Source organism: Meles meles, chromosome 16, assembly GCF_922984935.1.
Source record: "Meles meles chromosome 16, mMelMel3.1 paternal haplotype, whole genome shotgun sequence".
NCBI lineage: Eukaryota > Metazoa > Chordata > Mammalia > Carnivora > Mustelidae > Meles > Meles meles.
The window spans coordinates 76,914,518-76,933,927 of record NC_060081.1 but is presented as its reverse complement, the minus strand read 5'-3'; the positions used below and the strand labels follow the sequence as shown (position 1 = coordinate 76,933,927).

Below are 19,410 nucleotides of genomic sequence, written 5' to 3'. Positions count from 1 at the left end.
CTTCAACTAAATTTAGTTAATTACACCTTTGATAGTCATTAGCTCCTAGTACATACAGTTTATAAATAAGACAAAGCAAATCGACCTGCTATCCCATTATGTTTGTCAGGGAGTGTTGCTTTTTATTTATTTTTTTGCATAAAGCCTTTCTGTTACAAAAACGGAATTGGAGATCCAGCTGCGGAAAAGTATCGTTTTAAGAACACAGTGAGGTCTCTGTGCATTTAGAGAAACACTATTGCGTGTAAATCCAAGAAGCGTTAAGTAGAGTCAGAGTCCTGCCTGCAGACACTGATAATCCCACATTAGATCTAATGCAACTGAGGTCCCAGGAGATCATGAATAAGTTTGTACCTGAAACTTTCTTCTTACTACAAAAGCAGTAAAAGTTCAGGACAGGGAGAGTGCAAAGTAATGGTAAGCAAATAGAAGAACACAGAAGGGCCTGCCACAGGTGACCACTGTCACTCCTTGGGGTCGTCACCTCTCGGACCTTGTGCCTATTGGTTCATATTATGCGCAGAGTCAGTTGTGTTTTAAAAATCTCACGTATGGTTTTACAATCTGCTTTTTTATTTTTCCACTTAATAGTAGGTCAGGAACATTTTTCCATGTCCATGAGCAGCTTCCTTCACTCAGTATCCTTTTTAACAGTGACACTGTTTTCCATTGTGAGGATGAACATGGTTGCCCTTCCTGGTTCTGGGGCGTTTTAGCTAATTCCAGTTTTTAGTTATTACAAACAGTGCTGAGAAGATCATCTTTATCGCTAGATATTTGCAACGCTCCTTATTTATTTCCACAGAGAAATGCCCAGGAGGCTGAAGTCCTGAGGACGCCCCCTGCCCTCCTTGCCCTCCCACATGGCGGACCCATGCACTCTTCCGTCTGCTGTGAACCAGACGGCGCACTTCCTCACGCCCCGCGACCCTCAGCATGACTCTTGGTTGGATGGTACATTTGTTTTAAAATATTTGTCATAGAAACTTGAGATTTCTTTTTTTAACAAATTCTTGGCAATCAACTAATTTTTAAAAAGAAGGAACGCATGGGGGCGCCTGGGTAGCTCAGTGGGTTAAGCCTCTGCCTTCGGCTCAGGTCATGATCTCAGGGTCCTGGGATCGAGCCCCGCGTCGGGATCTCTGCTCGGCGGGGAGCCTGCTTCCCCCTCTCTCTCTGCCTGCCTCTCTGCCTACTTGTGATCTCTGTCTGTCAAATAAATAAATAAATATCTTTAATACAAAAAATAATAATAATAAAAAGAAGGAACACAGTCCTGAAGGTGTGTGTGTGTTGTGAAGGACATTCCTGCCAGTGGGCCTCTCCTCTCCCATCCTTGAAACCCTCCCCTGAGAGGGATGGCACAAAGCTCACTGGTTGGAGGCGGAGTGAGTGTGTCGGATTACACGGAGAAGCAAAGAGCCCAGTTAGGGCTAATAAACACCAATTGCCTCCGGGGTGTGAGGGACTCCATGAAGTGTCCCCTTGACCATCTACAAATTCCTTAGTTAAGGGCAGCCGACCTTGGCTGAAAGTTTACGAGCCACGGCACTGTTCTGTGTGCCGAGTTTGGAGATACCAATTTGATCATGTGGTGGTCCACTCTGTAAGCTTTCCACGGCTCCCCCGTAGCCCGCGCTCTGCCCAAACCTTCAGGGCCCTGAGAGATCCCACTCCCGCCCACATCTCCGGGCTCGGTGGTATCACTTCCTCATCAGCCCCACAGGAGCACACCCTTTGTGTGGGCTTGAGTCCCTCACACAGGCTGCTCCCTCTGTCTGAGAGTCAGCAGCCGTGTGCCGAATCGGACCTGCTCATCTTTCCAGACTCCTCTCAGATGTCCCTACTTGGCAGAAGGATTCCTGACACCCAGACTCCTTCAGACTACACTAGTTCTCTCCATTGTTTTGCTCAATGCTTTTCCGTGTCAGGACTGATGACATGGGCATATAATTCATTAAGTAGGTGATGATCATCTCTTCGGTGTCTATGTCCGGGCTAGAGCACTGACTCCGGAAAAGGACACCTTCCTCACTCTAACCGCATCCCCAGCTTCCGGCACAGGGCAGGTGCTCATTGGCAGCTTTTTGAGTGAATTGGGTGGATAAGGCAGTGGATAAGGCCCCTGTGTGCGAGTCTTTGGGAGATAAAGGGACACACAGCTAAGATGAGAGCTCCTGTTTCTTTCTAGAGTAGGATAAAAAGGAGGGTCTCTGAGACTCTCTGCCCATCCCATTAGATGGCCTTTGATGGGAATGACCACCACGATGTCCAAAAGATGGGCCACAAGACTTGGCTAGTCTGTTCTCTCAGTGACTGTCCCATGAATGTGGTGCAAATGCGTTTCCAGCCTGGGGAGTCTAGCAGAGCTGAAGCATTTAGAGAGAATAGAATTGTTGGATCTTATAAAGAGTACCAATTAGGGTGCCTGGGTGGCTCAGTAGTTAAGCGTCTGCCTTCAGCTCAGGTCATGATCCCAGAGTCCCAGATCGAGTCCCACATCAGGCTCCTTGCTCAGCAGGGAGTCTGCTTCTCCCTTTGACCGTCCCCCTCTCATGCTCTCTCTCTCTCTCATTCTCTCTCTATCAAATAAATAAATAAAATCTTAGGAAAAAAAGAGTACAAATTCAAGGCCAGGACTTAGTGAAGTTCCCTGTTATTTTGTAGATTTTTTTCCTAGTTAATAATAATCTCTGTATAGTAAGAAAAGAACCTGAAAGGTTATGGTCTATTACCTTGTCAGACTTAAACCAGATTTAATCATCGTTCTTCAATTGCCTGTGGCTACCTGGATTCTCAAACGCTCTCTGACCCAGTTTGAACATCTTCCTGGTTCTCTCCTTAACGGATCCGTTTAATAAAATCTTTGATATGAGTTCGTGGTATATTCTCTCGAGGGTCCTGAGTTGACCTTCCTGAACGTTACACTGCAACCGTTCACACTGGCGGGAAAACAAAAACACAGTCTCCAACCACGATCCAATCACAACTTCAAGTCCAATCACGACTTCACGAGATACCCTTGGCACAGCCGTTAAAGAAAAGGCGGATTGTTGGAGAGCCGCTTGCATTTGTCTAGAAATAAGATCACGTGTGTGTCCAGACAGAGCAGTTGCCGCATTATGGCCGCTGCTCGGAAGCGTCCAGACTGGCGTCAGCTTCGACGATGGATTTGCCTATTATGAGAGGCAGGGACTGTTTCCCGGAGAACAGCTGGCTCGTACAGTCAGCCACTCCACCGGGCACCCACAGCTGTGCACGACGGACAGTCCCCATCTTACGACTCCGTGCCTCCAGCCCGCAGTCTTCAGGGCAAACACGCCTCCCTAACAGGCTGTAAACTCCCAGCAAAGGAAAAATCCTATGCACGTCGCTGTCACTTAACTGTCTTCGTTCTAACGGCAGGGGTGTCTCTGGACACCTCGTGCAATCAGCCAATGTCTCAGAGTTTTAGTAGCAAAGCCCATCAAGGTTTCTGTTCCGGAAGAGGAATTTAACGCAAGTGAGACACCTTGGGGACTCTTCACCTGGAAAACAGAGGACCCTACGGAATGGGGCCCTACTTTGCACTGGGGCGATGCGGCCATTATATCCCTTATGGATGCGCTTTCTTATCTTCATCTAACAGAGGAAGGTCAGAGAGATCACAAGACTTGTCTAAGGTCACGTGGACTCTAACTGCTCTCCTCACATCCATGATCGCACCGTTCATTCCCCTTACAACCCATTCTCCAGACATTCAAGCACATGAGTATTTAAATCCTTAAATCAGATCGTGCTGGTTTCTTATTTAAAAACCTCCAGTGGCTTAGAAATACACTTGGAACAAGACCTACATTCCCTGTCTGGCCGCCCTCCTGGTCTACCACTCTGACTCCGCCTGTTGATTTTCCTTCAGCCACATTGTTCTCTCCCTTTTCCCAGATGCACTGAGCTGGCTTCCACCGCAGGACCTTTGCCCCTGCTACTCGTCCTGCCCAGAACACTCTCCCGCCAGACCTTTGCACGACTGGCTCCTCTTTCTGATCTCAGCTCAAAGGTCACCTCCCACAGACGCTGTCCTTGCATGAAACTCACTTCTTGCAGAAATGTCCCTGACCACCCACCCAAGTAAGGCCAATCTTCTTGTCTGCGTCCTCACAGGACTGAGATGCTGAGCCTTTAGGCTCACTGAGGAAAGAATCCAGTCAGGACAAGCCAGACGTTTTTGGGCCCACCGCCGGTGTGGGGAAGGGAGGAAACAGCAGCAGCAGCAAACACTCAGCGTTCACCTCCGTCCCTGGCACTGTGGTAAGCTCTTCATGGATAACACTTGGAAGCAACTGCCAGCCCGCCACGAGGGAACCTAATGACCATTGCGCTACTCTCTGAGGCCACTCACAAGGTATTATTTTAATAGGGTGTTAACTTGGAAACGTCTGTGTAGATATTGAGAAGATGAAGGAAGATGTATGTTCATACTTTTGTCCGCTGTGGCCACACCGACAGTTAGAGTCTGTGAGCAGTGAAAGAAATATTCCTGACTGATTTCCAGAAGGGGCATTTGCCTCACGTGCCCCACCTCATGCAATGGCTGGAGAGGAAAGGAAAATGAAGATGAATTTGGAAGAAAGAAACAAAGACAAAGCATAAGATTCTCTGGAGAGGGGGCACCTGGGTGGCTCAGTGGGTTAAAGCCTCTGCCTTCAGCTCAGGTCATGACCCCAGGGTCCTGGGATTGAGCCCCACATGGACTCTCTGCTCAGCAGGGCTCCCGCTTCCTCCTCTCTCTCTGCCTGCCTCTCTGCCAACTTGTGATCTCTGTCTGTTAAATAAATAAATAAAATCTTTAAAAAAAAAAAAGATTCTCTGGAGAGACCTTTACACAACCGTCAGATGCAATGCGTTCATCTGTGTTGAATGAGCTACGGGAGTAACTAGCTACAGCTGGAGAAATCTGGGATGTTGTTTGTTCATTCATTCATTCATTCATTCATTCATTCACCAAGATCGTATGGAGCGTCTACTATATACCCAGTGCCCTGGTAGAGATACAGCCGTGAACAAAGTTCCTGATCTCGTGTCAGTCTACGTTCCAGTGGGGGAGACAAACCTAATCAGATTTTCCCAGAAAGCAGCCGAGGGTTTCTGCTGCTCTTCCGGACAAGGAGGGAAAATACAGGAAGTTATGAGGAATGCGGGTGTAGTGAGAACAGAGCCGTGGAAATTGTGGAAATTGTGCTCTGGGGGTGAGGGGGTAGGAGTTAGTCAGCCCAGGAGTCATCCAGGCGAAGGAAGAGAGAGGTTTGAGGGCTGCGGGGGAGCGATGGAGGGAGAGGGTGTGTGTGGAGTGGGCGGGGAGCGGGAGGAACCGAAAGGTGGCGGGGCTGGAGGGAGAGAAGTACTTCTAACGGAGGATGCGGAGCGCGATTCCCAGCGGCTGCTGCTTGTATCTGGTTGCTGGTGAGGGGGATCGGAGGGAGCAGTCGTGAGGCCAGAGAGGCTCGTCAAGGCCAGTGGCCCAGCAGATGAGGGCACAGGCTGGGCTTAGGACAGCCCGGGGGAGGCGGTGGTGAAGGAGCACCTGCCATCTCTAAGGCGAGTCTTGAGAGAAGGGCAGGATCGTGACCACCAGAGAAGGGAGGAGGAATGCAGTATGGACCAGGCAGAGTAACTGGTTCTTGTGCTTTCTGTCTCCTGCAGTGGCACAGAGAGCCAGCCGCAGCGGCCACAGTTGGAAGCAGAACCACAGGGAACGAGCCCGTGGAGGGGCCGCCGCGGAAGCTTCGGTTCTGTGCCTCTCTTCAGTCATCACGCTCGAGACCGAGAGGGTGTGTGCAGCCCCTTTACCTTCCATTGTTCTTTCCTTCCTTGAAAGAACAAAGCTGCAGACACTCAGAGCCTTAGAGCGGGGCGGGGACCCAGGATGCTGTCTTCAGGGTTCCCCTCATTTGAGAATGTTACGTGCCTAAGACCCGGAGAGGTTACGCCACCCGCCTGAGGCCACACAGCGGCAGGCAGCAGCGTGTCTGACGCCAACGCCTGCTCTGCCAGCTCGACGCACGGCCTCTCCAAATCCAGGTCAGCCTCTTGCTCTGATCTGCTAAGGGCTAAAAGCATGTGCTTGTAGAAGCCGCGAACTCACGTGATGATAGGAGCTGGGCAGCAAGCGCACTGAGGCCAGGGGCGGGACATTTGGGAGTGCTGGAGAGTGCAGCAAGCTCACAAAGATTTGAAAATATAACTTCTTGGGCCAAGCGAAGTGCGCTGCTGCTGAGTCCAGTCACCGCTGGGGTCTTGGAGGCCCCATGCTGCCCTCCTTTGCAAACCCGGAGCTAATGCGCAGGAGGCTGGAGCATTTCTGCTCAGTGCAGGGCTCCTGAGTGAACAGGCGATCTGCTTTGATGTGCCCCCACCCCGCCGCGTCATGTCATGGCCAAGACCGTGTGCTGACGGCTCACAACTTGAGACTCCTCTGCCCTTTCCCGCTTGCTCCTCTCCTCCCCTTCTCGGCCGACACAAGTGCCATCCCCGTCCCCTAAACTCCAGGATTCCTAAAATTAAAAAGTTAGTGGCCAGGGGAATAGGAGAGACCCTGAAATGATTTCCTGCAAAGTAGCCAGAAGATCGTCATTTCCTTGGGAACGTAAATCATTCCACAAGGTCTCCAGCACATGGCAGGAAACGGTAAACAAGTAAGCGCCCAAGCAAGAGATAAGAGACTACATGTGGCAAGACCGAGAGCCCCAAGTGGTGGCTGGCCCCCGCTCTTACCCCATCGTATAATCTCGTCGCTGACAAAATGAGCGTCTGACTTCTACCGAACTCCTTCTCTGAAAAATGTCCATGTTTAGCATTTTAACCTCTTCCTCCGCGATTCCATGACTTGTTTCCAAGAATTCTTTGTTTTAGGAGAAGGTAGCAGAATTGTTCATACTTCCCCTCTGAGGATCATGAGAAAATAATAACACATAAGCCACAACTTTTTTTCAAAGCACGCACTTAAATATTCAAAGTCTTTGACAGATGGTAAGTGTGGATCTCTGAAGTTCATAAACGCTTCCCCTGGATGGAGGAACTTTGACTTTGAGCTCAGTGAGAGCCTCCCTCATAGATCTCTGTGGGGCGGCTGAACCCAGACTCAGGACACCAGGAGTAGACACGGAGCAGAGATAGCCCTTTGATCCTCATTAGGGACAACAGTCTCCCTCGAATGCCCTGGAAGAATTCACCGGAAGTATCTCATGCTGGGTAAATACCCAGGCTTGGAAAGGCCAAAGCAGGGAGAATGGTGCTGTCCGCTCGTTTGCATGTTTACTTTCCGTCATTGTAAAAAGCACATTATGTTTAGAAAAAAATAAGTTTCCAAGAGTAAGCAAAATCCCTGCACCACCTCCATTTTCTCACCCGCACTCTCCAAAAAGGGAAGAAAGACAGAGGAAGAAGGACAGCCCTGGGGAAGAGACAAAGTGACAAGCTACTCACTTTGTGAGAGGTTTTGGTGGGCAGCAGCATTCTGTGAGGTAAGAGGACAGGACAGACGTGTTTTTAAGGAGTCGTGGCAAAGATGGTCTGGAAAGGATTCCCAGTTTGGAAACCCCCATAACAATGCAGCCTACCCCTTACACACACCGTGTTAGCTGTTACTGACTTCCTGCAGTTAATCAAAGAGAAAACAATCCCCTTGACTTTTGGCTGCGTGTTGAGTCAGGCATCACGTTAATTTCGGTTTTTACTACCTAGCCACTTCCTCGTGGATGAGGATAGCTCACAATCTTCCAACTTCTGGGCCAGACACTGCAATAATTCACCTACATTATCTCTCCTGGTATTTACCACCCTACGGAGCAGTTACTGTGACTCATGTTCTGTTCGAGAGATGAGAAAACTAAGGCACAGAGAGGGTGATAAAGTATCTTAAGGGGGCTCAGAAAACAAGACACAGAATGGGAATGGAACACAAGCAGTTTTGACTCTGGAGTCTGCCCTCTTGGCCCACAAATCACAGTGCTTGGCCAGATGGCAGGTGCTTCTTGACAGACGAGCAAATGACAAAGTGTGCCTCCAACAGAGGGATGGTAAGCTGATAAGTACATTTTATTTTATTTTACTTTTTAAAGATTTTATTTATTTAACAGAGAGAGATCACAAGTAGGCAGAGAGGCAGGTAGAAAGGCAGGAGGAAGTAGGCTCTCCGCTGAGCAGAGAGCCCGATGGGGGCTCGATCCCAGGACCCCGAGATCATGACCTGAGCTGAAGGCAGAGGCTTAACCCACTGAGCCACCCAGGTGCCCTGATAAGTACATTTTTAATCAGGTGTGTACATTGCATGGTCATTTATTAGAATTAGATCCTGCCCTAAGAATTCAGGACACAGCTCACAGGTAATTACTGGTAAATAATGATACACTTTTATAATGGAATACCATAAAGCCATTAAAAAGAATGAGGTAGAATTTCTATGAGTTGAAATGGAACCATCTCCAAAATATAGTATTAATTTAAAAAAAGTCAGGATGACTAAGTGTGGGTACGGTGTGTCCCCATTTATGCTATTGTGAGATAGCATCTTTGTGCAAGGTGACATAAGTTTCTGGTTGGCGCTTGCCCTCTCTCTGACCGGGGGACCAGAGCCCAGAAAACCACAGATATTTGGGATTAAAGGAAAACATGCTTTTAGCCCATGCTCATTGGTAGTTAGAATTTTGTAAACCCTGGGTATGTATTTTAGTTTTATTTTTTTTTTTAAAGATTTTATTTATCCACTTGACAGAGAGAGAGATCACAAGTAGGCAGACAGGCGAGCAGAGAGAGAGAGGAGGAAGCAGGCTCCCCGCAGAGCAGAGAGCCCGACACGGGGCTCGATCCCAGGACCCTAGGACCGTGACCTGAGCCGAAGGCAGAGGCTTCAACCCACTGAGCCACCCAGGCACCCCTGTATTTTAGTTTTAAAAAATAAATAAATAAATAAATAAATAAAATAAATAAACTAAAAATAAATAAATAAAATCTTAAAAAAATAAAAAAGGGTTCGGTTCTATTGCAAGAAAATGGCTTTACGTTGGTAAACTTGAGTGACTGTCATTAATCACTCCTGTCCAGTCTACCCTGATTAGATAGAAGAAACCTTGCCTCCAAGTCAACTTCATCTCAGCTGAAAGCAGTTTTCCACACAAAGTCATACCACCAACAAAGAAACTAGGACGATGTTGCAAGATACAAGAGGGGGTGTCGTGTGCCTGTAACGTGGGGGAGGGCCGGGAGAGCCGCCTGCCGCTGCTTCCCACTCCCCGGGCTGTATTCTGAGGTCTGTAATTGAGAAGGGACCACCTTCTCTTCCTTTTCTCCACCCCCCACCACCCTATTTCCCGTTTCCATTTGTCCCCCCTTCCTTCTTCCCTCCTCTTGAAGAATCTCCCTTTGAAACAATTGTTCAAGAAAGAAGTTGTTGCCTTAACTTCTGTTTTCCCTCATGGTTTCAATAACTTTCCAGAGCAACACTGACATTGACAAGTGCAATTCCACAAGGTATAGGGAACTAAGCATCACGGAAGATAACAAAACGGTACATTTCATAATCAGAACGCGCCCTGGGACTTGCAGCGGTATTCAGCTACTCACCTTTCATGGGTCATGCCTAATGTGCTGAGAGAGCTTGCTGGTGCTATTGTGGGGCTTGAGACAACTCTGCATCCAGAATCTGCATTTTAGGGGTGCCTGGGTTAAAGCCTCTGCCTTCGGCTCAGGTCATGATCCCAGGATCCTGGGATCGAGCCCACATCGGGCTCTCTGCTTAGTGGGGAGCCTGCTTCCCTTCCTCTCTCTCTGCCTGCCTCTCTGCCTATTTGTGATCTCTGTCAAATGAATAAATAAAATCTTTAAGAAAAAAAGAATCTGCATTTTAGTAGGGGGCTTTGGGAGGTAGGAAAAGAATAAATGAAACAAGATATAATCAGGAGGGAGACAAACCGTAAGAGACTCTTAATCTCACAAAACAAACTGAGGGTTGCTGGGGGGAGGGGGGTAGAGAGAGGGTGGTTGGGTTATGGACATTGGGGAAGATATGTGCTATGGTGAGTGCTGTGAAGTGTGTAAACCTGGCGATTCACAGACCTGTACCCCTAGGGCCAATAATATATTATATGTTAATAAAAAATTAAAAAAAAAGAATCTGCATTTTAGTCTCAGAAATATTTGGGCTTTTTTTTTTTTTTTTTTAAATGAGGTGACAGATAAGTAATTTCTTGCATCATTCCATGACATAAAGAAGAGTTGTTTCTCTTGGAGCTGGTTTTAAAGGCGTAGCAGAAGGAGAGACACTGAAGGAAAGCTGCTGTCTGTGTCAGAGAGGCTGAGGCTGGGAAAATCAGCGAGTCTGGGCTCCAGCCGCCGCTCTGAGAAAGTGGACGTGTTCTCCAGTGACCGTCTCCAGAATGCGGACAAAGTGACCCAAAGTCACTTTCACCGAGACACCGAAATACCCTTTTCTCCCAGTAACCTTTTTGTTTAGAGTAACACTTAGGCTTAAAAAAAAAAAAAAAATTAACCGAGTAGAATATAGCTTTTTAAACAAAATATGAACTCTCTCTTTTTATTTCCGAAGCCAAAAATGGGCCATAGAGCAACTTTCAATTGCTTCAACTGGTGTGACAGCCCTTTGAGGACGATCATTACCTGCACTCTTCACTTAGGGGAAAAATTTGAAATAACAAGTAACAGATCCCTTCACATGGTTAATGTAGAGTCCTAAACAGTTTGAATAGTTGCAAGAAATGGATGCTCGCCGAGAGAAACTCAGATACTCACATTCACTTTCATCTTGATCCTTCAAAGAAATTATTTTTCAGAGTGATTATTCCATATCCTGGAGAACACCGGCAGAAATCTCTTGGGAAGGGAAGTCCTTCGGTGGCAGTTTAAGCCGGAATGCTGAGCGGTGTGGGTCTAAAACAGTTGTGTGCGAACCGTGTGCTCCTTCTGCAGCTGTTGTTGCCAGCAGATCTGGGCTGAACGCAACAGCCCTGCCAAAGGATGGGGCCGGCCACACCATGCCTCCCCTCCACCTGCCCCCTGCTCCCCACCCCCCACCCATCTGGGTGCCAATAGCCATTGTGGTGGGAACAATCCTGGCGAACATGGAAATGAGAAGCTACATGAGAGAAAAAGAACAACTTAAGTCAAAGAGTGATTCCTTGTTCTCCTAACACCTGTAAAATTGGCCCTGGTTGATGGCATCATCTATGAAAAAGCAGAAACGTGAAGTGATTTCTCCACCGTGACATTGACCTCTGAACCCTCCAGCTTTGAAGTCTTCCTGATGGTTCAGATGAGAAAGCCCCTCATCCCAGGACTTCCGTAGCTGCGGAAGGTCCTGCCCACGGATGAGACTTTGAGGAAGTGACCGGCCAGAAAAAAATTCCGAAGCCGACCAATGGAAGTGAAGTATTTTCTTCCCTGAGGCCTGGGTGCTGTGGTTTTCCAATAGGTTTGGGTCCACCAGATCCACTTGTTTGAATCTACTTCCCCTATTGATGGGAACCTTGCTAGAATGCACTTTTCATGCTTCATTGATTTGGCAATCATGTATTAAGCCCCTACTGTATGTTTGACAACGTATGCTGGGGGGAGTGAGCAAGCAGTACAGGTCCCCTTGATGTAGCCTCAGGATAGAAATGATGCAGTGAGAAACCAGGCCTTCCGGTAACTGATATTTAATCGGTTGTGGCCCAAGACAGGTCCGGTTATACCAAACCGTGTCCTTCAGTCCACTATTCCTCACCGTTCCCCCCCCTCCACCACCTCCACATTCACTCCTGGCCAGTCACACCCCTGGGTTATCGATTAAGATGCCTTGTTTGGAAAAAAAGCGAAGTTGGAAGCAACTTCTGGAAGTGGTTGAGGTTCAGCCCTTGCTCGTGAGAAGCGCAGGGAGGGAGGAGGGCGAGTAACTGGGAACTTCTCAGGGCCTCCACAGGTGGGTTCTTTCCCTTCTTAGCTTCCTTTCTTCTCTTCCTTTTTTCTTTCTTTTTCTTTTTTGAGGGAAAAAGAAGAGGAGAGACAGGGGCTACAAGAAGGTGTTCTGTGCGATCGTGCCATGTCCGATGAGGAGGATGCTTTGTCTAGGATGGCACTTGTCAATTCCGTGTGTGTATCGTCATAGCCATGTGTCATCATCATTGGTACATTGTTTTACTTAGAGTAAAATGTTAAAAGAGAACAATTACAAACAACTCTCCCTAAGCAACATTACCTATAAAATTGTTTGATGAGCTAGTATTCGTTTTTTCTAATGCATATGAGAATACATAACAGACGTTAGAAAAATGTTCTATCCACGTCCCGCATCTAAGATCGTCTTGGAGGCTAGCAGCCAAGGTCTCTTCAGGGTGTGATTTTTTCCCATCTGATTGATCAGGAAGAATTCAAAGCTGGCCCAAGCCGTTTAACAGATCACAGAAAGATAAGGGAAGGTTTATGCCTGTTCACCGAATTCTCCATCCCTCAGGGTCATTTTTAGGTGTGTTAGGAAAGCAAGGAGCCACCCTGTTATTTAAGCTCTTGGTTTTCACACCCCGTAGGTGTGAATTTATTCCAGTGCCTGGGCTTACTCACTTTGTTGTCAGTAATGAGTTATGGATAAACCCATCGCAGGTTTTACTTGGGAGACCACACGGACGGGGAGAGACGGGTGTGTGTAACCGGCCATGTTGACCTCACGATATTCACTAATCTCCTCACTTCGGGCAACATCCGTGCAGGAAAGAACCAGCTGGAAGTACTGGCTGTCTATCATCAACTCTTATGCCCTTTCATCCTCGGGGCAAGTTTACATTCTGAACCTGAAGCGAACATCCCCCAAAGACCTTTTTATTTTCTGTTAACTGGAGGGCAAATATCTCCAAGGGAGAAAGACCCTATTGCTTTCTTATCTCATTTCTTCTGTTTTCTTTTCCCCGGATGACAGACTGCCTGTAACCGATGCAGAGCAAAAGCTTCTTTGGGTTCTACGGAGAAACAACACTTTAAGGAAAAAGAACAATACTGTCTATCCAGTAACTTCTACGCTCACAGAGACATTCTCTCTGAAGCGAGTGGCCACATGGGTAGCCCATACGTGCCCATGGATAACTTTTCAGTGGTTTCCCTGTTTTCCCTAGAGGGGTCTGCAGAGACTGCAAGCCTTCACCCCGGAGCCCAGATGCTGTCCCAGGTGCAGGACGCACTGCCTTCTTGCCATTACCTCTATTCCCATGGTGTGGACCCAAGCGTCCTCTTCCACTCCAGCCCACAAATGCCTTATGAGCAATACAGTTGGACACGGTTCCTAAAATATTTATTTCCCCTTTTTGCAACTCATGTTGGAGTATCCAAATATCACTTCTCCCCGCCTCCCACCTCCGTCCTTTGAAGTTATTTCCCCTCCAGGCACTTGTCATTTCCTCCCTTAGTCATCCTAGTTCCAAAATGACCATGTTCTGTTTTTAGGGCTGCTTCCCCATTCGAGGATCATGCAGGCTACTTTTCTTTGAATAGTCTGGTAACTTTGAGGGTCGTGAGGGTGTTCTGTTGAGGTGTGTTTTGTTTTGTTTTGTTTCGTTTTTTAAATAGTGAGCTCTCTAGCAAATAAACTGTTACGAGAGTAAAAGTTATTAAACAGGAGTGATCATACAATATGACGGGTATTTTATTAACTAAAATGACAGTTTATTATATTGGGAGAGGCATGGTGTTTAGAACAGTGCACGGCACACGGCAGGCACCCGTTAATTTGTGGAATGAATGAAAGGTATATTGTCTAGAAACAAGGTTGGTAGAAAACAAACGTCAGTTTAAAAGGATGTGTATGTTGCATGTGTCGTTCAATAAAAACTGTTTACATCTTTCTTTGGTCTTCTTTCTGCTCATATCCCCTGACAGTTTCAAATGTCAAAAGTTTTTTCAAAGGACAGGGAAGGGATTTTTGTCCATGTCCACTGAGAACAGCATGGTGGCCTGCAAAATGGAAGGAGAGACCAGCGCCCTTGTCTCCTGACTCATTCCCGCTTCTGCTCTTCTTGGCCAACATCCATTTGTTGCACAGCAGGCTGAGTGATGTCTTAGAAACATCAATCAGACCTTGTCATCTCCTTCTTTAAATAGGCCGGTGGCTTCCTTCGCAGTTAGAATGCCCCTCAAAGATCTTACAGGACCAACAAGGTCCCAAGTGAACAGGACCCTGCTTCTCCCTCCAATCTCATTTCTGCCCACTCTTTCTCCTTGTCCCTCTGCCCCAACAACGTCAGCCTTTTTATGGATCCTCCCACAGGCTGGATCTCTTCCCGCTGTAGGGCCTTTTGCCTTTGCTGTCTGTCTCCTCTGCCTGGAATGCTTCTGCCGTCATGCCGGTCTCGGGGGAGCCCTCCCGATCCATCACCTCTATCAGATCACCTTGTTTTCTTTTCTTCGTGGCAGTTATCACCGCTGAAATCATTGTGTCCGGTTACTCATCTACTGACTTTCTGGCCCTACTAGAATATCAGCTCTGTGTTAATCATCCAAACCCCAGGATCCAATAACTACATGCTGGGTAGATGGCTAAACGGTGGGCAGTGAATTGTGTTTTCAAGCTGGCTGTCGTATCTGGGATGTTGTGCCTTGTGAGGCAGGTAAAGATATGGAACTGCTGGACAAGGTCACGGGGAGGCCACAGGTCCTTGTGACCTTGACTTCAGCTGCAAAGGCTCAGATATAAGACAACATCTCACCATGGGAGTGAGAAGGGGGCCAGTTCTCGAGAGTCTAGGCTGAGTGGGTCAGGCTGGGGCCAGGTAGGGGTTAGGGAGCTTAAAGTCGGGGTGGCCTCAGTTCCCAGGTATCTGATAACTAGGAAGTACTGTCTCTGACCTTGTGGCAGGGCAGGGCTATGTCGCAAGTGTTCCATCTGCACTCTCTGTGACCTCCCACTTACACACACACACACACACACACACACACACACACAGAGTCAAAGTGTTCATTGGGCACCTATGGGCGGGCCCTGGTGCAGGCACTGGAGACCCAGCCTGGAACGAGAAAGCCCAGAGACACACAAATGGCCAAGAGACACATGAAAAAGTGCTCATCATCATGAGCCATCAGGGAGATTAAAATCAAAACCACATTGGCATACCACCTGACACCAGTTAGAATGGCCAAAATCAACAAGACAGGAAACAACGTGTATTGGAGAGGATGTGGAGAAAGGGGAAACCTCCTACACTGTTGGTGGGAATGCAAGTTAGTGCAGCCACTTTGGAGAACAGTGTGGAGATTCCTTAAGAAATCAAAAATAGAGCTTCCCTATGACCCTCCAATTGCACTGCTGGGTATTTATCCTAAAGATCCAGATATAGTGAAAAGAAGGGCCATCTGTACCTCAATGTTTATAGCAGCAATGGCCACGGTCGCCAAACTGTGGAAAGATCCAAGATGCCCTTCAATGGACAAATGGATAAGGAAGATGTGGTCCATATACACAGTGGAGTACTATGCCTCCATCAGAAAGGATGAATACCCAACTTTTGTAGCAACATGGATGGGACTGGAAGAGATTATGCTGAGTGAAATAAGTCAAGCAGACAGAGTCAATTATCATATGGTTTCACTTACTTGCGGAGCATAAGGAATAATACTGAAGACATTGTGAGATGGAGAGGAGAAGTGAATTGGGGGAAATCGGAGGGGGAGACAAATCATGAGAGCTCTGAGAAACAAACTGAGGGTTTTGGAGGGGAGCAGGAAGGGGGTTTAGGTGAGCCTGGTGGTGGGTATTAAGGAGGGCACGTATTGCCTGGAGCACTGGGTGTGGTGCATAAACAATGAATCTTGGAACACTGAAAAAATAAAATAAAATACAAAAAGAATAAAGAAAGCCCAGGTCTGTCCCTTGTGGAGCTGACGCTCCAGAGGGGAAGACAGATGATGAACAAAGGGAGAAACAATTGGGAAAGATGATTTCAGACGTTGATAAAGGAAGAGGAGGAGGAAGACCAGAATGACCAGGGTGTGGCTGGGGAGGTGACTTGGGTGGGGAGGTCCAGAGAGGGGTCAAGTGAGTGAGTGAGCGAGTGCGGAAGATGCTTGTGGGGAAGCCCCACGGCATCCAGCCCCCAAATGGAACAGCCCAAGGCGGGGGTGGGGGGGTGGGGGGGAAGGGGAGGCAGTGAGGTGGGGGATTTGGCGGGAGGAGGTCAGGCTGGCCTTGTGGCCGAAGTAAGTTCTCTGCACGCATTCCCGCTGCCATTCCTCAGCAAAGACTGAGTTAAAATGTCTTGCTTCCCACCTCAGAGGTCCTAAAGGCACAAGGAGAGCCTGTAATTCTCCCCACCTGCAAGTGACATCCTCAGTGTTCTTGTCCGGAGACACCAAGGTGGGCTCAGCCCTAGCTGCTGGGCCTGCCCTGTCTAGACAAGCCCTGGGAATGTCGGCGATCTGTACTGAGCCCCTCCCTGAGGGGCTGGAGGACCGCCCCACCCAGAACTGGGATGGAAGAGGGCTAAAGCTCTTCAAATTTGCTCTTTACTTGAGGTGGAACCCGAAATGTTAAGGACATCTAAGAACACGTAAATGTGCGTGAAACGTAAATATTATTTTGATCAGTTCTCTGGACAACCACGTTTCAGAAACAAGGGAAAGACACTTGTCTGAAAATTCCTTTCAGAAAACCAAGTGAGCCTACAGCCGTATTGACAGAAGAGAGAAAGTGCAGGTCTTGGAGAAAATACTGTGCAAAAGTAGGTATAATTAGAATCAAATTTCAGAAGTTCCCAGAAAGCGAAGGAAAACAAATACCATGCTTATCTGACTCTCCTTCAATTCCAGCGAGACAAAGATGTCTGGGCCCAAAGATGCCAGTTTCAACATCAGCTCTAATGGTGTGCACGGGCACACACACACACACTCAGAAGTGAATACAATTTGTAACACACGGGACTCCATCACCTAAGTACACGCAAACTCTGTGTTCATAAATAAGGCACTTGTAAAACTACCCGAAATCCCAAACAAAATAAAATCCCTTATTCACCCTTTTAGACCTAACTCTCCAGCATGTCTTGAATGGAGCTGAACACGGAGGCAACCAGCTACTGCCCAGTAAGCCCACGAATGACGGGTTAGTGCGGCACTTTGCCACTCACGACGAGCTACTACCTCTGTTGCGAATGTACCACTCCCCAAGTCTCCCGACACTAATATCATCTTATTTACTTTCCATTTTTCTTTCGGTTTTATGTGAGAATGAGGGAAAACCTAATCAAAGTCAGACAACTACACAAAGGCTGCTGGTCACAAAGGCGAAGACTCTACTGACACAGAAGAGTTGGGTGACAAGCAGCGGCACCAAGGGACAGCGTGATAGGCAGTCACGGTCACCCCCCACTGTCCGCGGGCCACCTTCAGGGTATGAGAGGCATTCCGGGGTGCCCCCGATGAACCTGAGGGTGCTTCAGAGCCAACTGCACTGAAGCTGAGAACCACTTACATGGTATGACCCCTGCCTGCATGGTGTCCCTCTAATAAAAAGCAGTTAATTAACAAAGGAGATCAACTGTGCTAAAATAAATGGAACTCTAATAGGCATTGACCATTGTAAAAGGTGAGAAGCTCAACAGTTGTTCCGTTAGTACTCTTACTTGTAGAAAGCCTTTAAAAAAGTATATTATGGGCACCTGGGTGGCTCAGTGGGTTAAGCGCTGCCTTCAGCTCAGGTCATGCATGATCTCAGGGTCCTGGGATCAAGCCCCACATCGGGCTTTCTGCTCAGCAGGGAGCCTGCTTTACTCTCTCTCTCTCTGCCTGCCTCTCTGCCTACTTGTGATCTCTCTCTGTCAAATAAATAAATAAAATATTTTTAAAAATTAAAAAATATATTATATCATACGTGCATTGATATGTTTTGTAGGCGTCCCTGAGCCGAGGTTGCTTCTGGACTAGGAGCTGAAGACGTGGGTTCTTGCCCTCCTGCTGCTGGTATGGACTTAGTGTTAGAAGGACATCATTAATTCAACGTTAAATTTTCTTGCCTGTGATCAGATTGGAGTTGTACAGAAGAATGTCCTTGTTTTTAAGAGATACATAGTGATGTGAAGCATCCTTTAGGGGTGAAATGACATTATGCCTATAACTGGTTTTCAAATGGTGTAACAGTAACAACAAAGTGTGCGCACACCTCAGTAAATACACACAAGGAGAGGCAGACGAATGTAGCGAAGTGCCAGGAATCAGTGAATCTAGGTAAAGGCTACGCAGGGATTACTGAATTACTTCCTCCCTCCCCCCCAGTTTTCTAATGGTTTAAAATTTTTTCAAAGAAAATAGTTGGGTATAAAACTCCAGGGTTCCTTAGATATTTACCCACAATCCATAAGAGTGAGGCCATCACAGGTTACTCGGCTGTAAATTCCACTGGTGACATCCATTGTTATTATTTTAATACTAAGTAACATATTCGTAATTCATATAAACAAGCTTCCGCTTTAGTAACTGTTTCATTTTTTTCCTGTTCTACTTCACATTTTAAAAAGGTGTAGCAAGATCATCCTCGAGCTTCATTTTCCTTGTGTCCCCGCTGTTTTTCCTTTAAAGCAGCCAACACAACTTTCTAAACAGTGAGTCTTTTTTGATTCATGACACAGACTTGAGCCCCACTCACACGTATCAGTACAAAAGTTCTCGGGAATTAGTGCGCAGAATGTTCCCTGTGGACCCAGCCCACCGGAGGCTGAAGCCAGATCTGGATTCTGCTCTTGGGAAGGAACAGAATCAACCAGGACACCTGGGAGGGACACTAACTGTCTGCAGGGTCCAGAGAGAAGGGAGGTCAGCACAGGCGGAGGCCGAGACTCACATCTTGCTCGAGAAGTTTGTTAGAAGGTGAATGGACGCAAAGGCATGGATGGGTTGTATCATCAACCTCATAATCTGGCTTCTGCTAGGAAGTCATTTTCATCCGTCTCTGAATCAAACTGGCAGAGGCTTTAGAGCACATATATTTTCCACACTTAGACTTAGTTAAACTTTTCCATCTCAAACTCCCATGTTACTAGTATTCACCTTTCGACTGCATTAGAAACGTGGAGTGAAAATCGGTCACTGTCCTTAGCCATAACAGGGTGTTTCACCCCCTGCCCCTCCAAACAGCCGCCGCCGTCACTCACCTTGGGCATACCATCCATGATGCCTGCTCCTTTCATCTTGGTGTGAAACAGCTCCCGTGAGCTCTCCGGCTGATATCTCCGGCTTCAGAAGAGGATTATGCAATGTCACTGCATGCCTCTGGCCTGTTCTCAGAAACTGAATTCTATGGAGCTATCTGACAACACGGGAAACTGTCAAAACGATTCTCCCAGCAGGCAAACTTTCTGGAAAGCACGATAAGAGTAAAATAAAAGGGATGACGGAGAGGGGACAGAA

General features: G+C 47.4%; 1 protein-coding gene across 2 annotated transcripts in view; it reads right to left on the bottom strand.

Annotated features, from left to right (window-relative positions):
* The window catches only part of CASS4 (Cas scaffold protein family member 4), a 36,062-nt gene extending 16,652 nt beyond the window's left edge, over positions 1 to 19,410 (bottom strand). For both annotated transcript variants that reach the window (XM_045980109.1, XM_045980111.1), the window contains exon 1: positions 19,155 to 19,410. In XM_045980109.1, the coding sequence (XP_045836065.1) occupies positions 19,155 to 19,190 (36 nt within the window). In that variant the 5' untranslated portion in view covers positions 19,191 to 19,410. The remainder of the gene's footprint in view (positions 1 to 19,154) is intronic.